Below are 2,211 nucleotides of genomic sequence, written 5' to 3'. Positions count from 1 at the left end.
CAAGACGAGATTCCAGAGCACAAGATAGCGTCCAAGTTTCATTACCATATAGTAAAACTGGCAGTTTCAGGGCCTTGAAAACACGTAGCTTGGTCCTTCTGCACAGGTACCGGCATCTCCAAATACTCTTGTCGAGAGATTTCATGACCCCTACTGCCAGGCCAATCCGTCTGACAGCCCAGAGTCGTGAACTGCACTACCGAGGTGTATAAAGCTCTCTGTGACTTCACCGCAAGCACGTACCGACTGCACAGGGTCTCCTAGAAGGCCCCCAAAATCCTGGATCTTGGTCTTGGTCCAGGAGACCTCTAGCCCCAGGGGGCTTCGCTTCATTGCTAAATGCACCAAGAGCCGCCACTAGGTTAGGTCATGTTTTGACAATTTAACGCACATTTTTGTGGCTAAGGTCTGGACAAGTACTCAGTTGATGATGGTCAAAATTGAAAAGTACTGATCATTTGTGAATTTGTTACTGATCTCCAGTTTTATGTGGCCTGTGGTTGATATCATCATCGTCGTCGTTATCAGATTATCATCGCCATCATCACCATTATCATTATTATTATTGATGATAATTATAGTAATAATAATGATAATGAAATAGTAAAAATTATTATTGTTGTACTTATAATGATTATCATAATCATTATGATAATGATGATGATTATAATGATATATAATAATCACCATTATCATCATTATTATTATAATGATTATATGATTATGAAGATAATTATTATCACTATGTATTGTGTGTTCATTCCAAAACAAAAATACCATTGTTATTATAATTAAGAAAGTTTTATTCTGATTAGTAACAACTTTCAAAACCACACCAAAGTGTTCAGAAATGTTTTGCAGATATATTGCATTTACTTGTGGGGTATATTAAAGCAGCTTGTTACAGTCTGCTTACGTTATTATTGTCTAGACGAATGAACAATTTAATCAAAACTTCCTTTTCTTAATCTGAGGTCAGACCTGTGACGTCGCATCGCAAATACATGCCTTATATTTGAAACAAATTTCAGTGTGGTTTTGAATGTTGTTTGAACATTTATTTGTTACTGTACATATTAAAAATTCCTTAAAAATGATGTTAAATATAGCCATTAATATCAAAATTATAACAAATATCTCAAGTTTTAGTTTAATATGGTGCCCTGTAAATTCTATGCACAAGGAATATCTGTAGTTGTGAGATCACTTCATGATCGGCATTAATACCAGACATAATACTCTTTCAAGAATATTATGTACTTGTTACATGCAAGAGGGAAGGGTATATTCTAGCCTAGCCTATTTTATACCCGCGGATATAAATTGGCCTACCCAAACTCATATCCCGGGTATAAAACAGCCTAGTCTAAAATATCCTCAGGTATAATCGGGGCTGCTACACCGGCAACGCCTTTCGATGTTGGTCTATATCCACAAGTTACTGTGATTTATACGTACATTTTGTTTACTTGTGTTTCATGCAGATGGGAGGGTTCTGATCTTTGGCATCCGAATGATTTACATTCAAATATTTGTCAGTAACACAAGTTGTATTGTATGCTTTTCCCCAGTGCATTTACTAATTTATGTGCTTGGTGAGGGTCAACGGATGTAAGATATACACTTCATGTGTTCTTTACAATTTATTTCCGAAGATATATTTATTTATATTACACTGCCAAGAAACCGCCATCGACTGGTAGCATGTGTCCGTTTACCATGTCGCTTTCGTCTCCTAGAAGGTACGTTATAGCATTCACTACATCATCTACTTCAGCAAACTTGCCTTGTGGTATGCGAGCAAGCATCGGCCCTGCCTTAGCCGGGTCGGACCAGCCCAGGCGCCCCATGGCTGTCATAACGACTGTGGGGGAGACGGCATTAACTCGGATTCGCTTGGGACCTAACTCCAGTGCCATCATTTTGGTCATCATGTCAACGGCGGCTTTGCTGCAACTGTAGGCAGTGTGGTCGACGATGGGGCGCTGGCCTGCTTGGGAAGACACGTTGACTATTGAACCGCGTCCCTCGCGGCTCACAAGGTCCCCAGCCACGACCTGGGACACGTTCATCATAGCTTTAACGTTTACATTCATCAGTCTGTCGAGTGTTTCTGGTGATGTTGTCAGGAAAGGCTCCAGAGCAGCTACGGCTGCATTATTGACAAGCAGATGGATGGGCACTATCTTCTGTACGGCATCCCGCGTGCTT

General features: G+C 40.1%; 1 protein-coding gene across 1 annotated transcript in view; it reads right to left on the bottom strand.

Moving 5' to 3' along the window:
* Positions 1-1,630: 1,630 nt before the first annotated feature.
* LOC125042220 (L-xylulose reductase-like) overlaps positions 1,631-2,211 on the bottom strand; it is an 898-nt gene continuing 317 nt past the window's right edge. The window contains exon 1 of the mRNA XM_047637724.1: positions 1,631-2,211. This exon is cut by the window's right edge and continues 317 nt beyond it. Within this exon, the coding sequence (XP_047493680.1) occupies positions 1,671-2,211 (541 nt within the window). The 3' untranslated portion in view covers positions 1,631-1,670.

This window comes from Penaeus chinensis, chromosome 31, assembly GCF_019202785.1.
Source record: "Penaeus chinensis breed Huanghai No. 1 chromosome 31, ASM1920278v2, whole genome shotgun sequence".
NCBI classification, from domain to species: Eukaryota; Metazoa; Arthropoda; class Malacostraca; order Decapoda; family Penaeidae; genus Penaeus; species Penaeus chinensis.
This window is presented reverse-complemented; position numbering and strand designations above follow the sequence as displayed.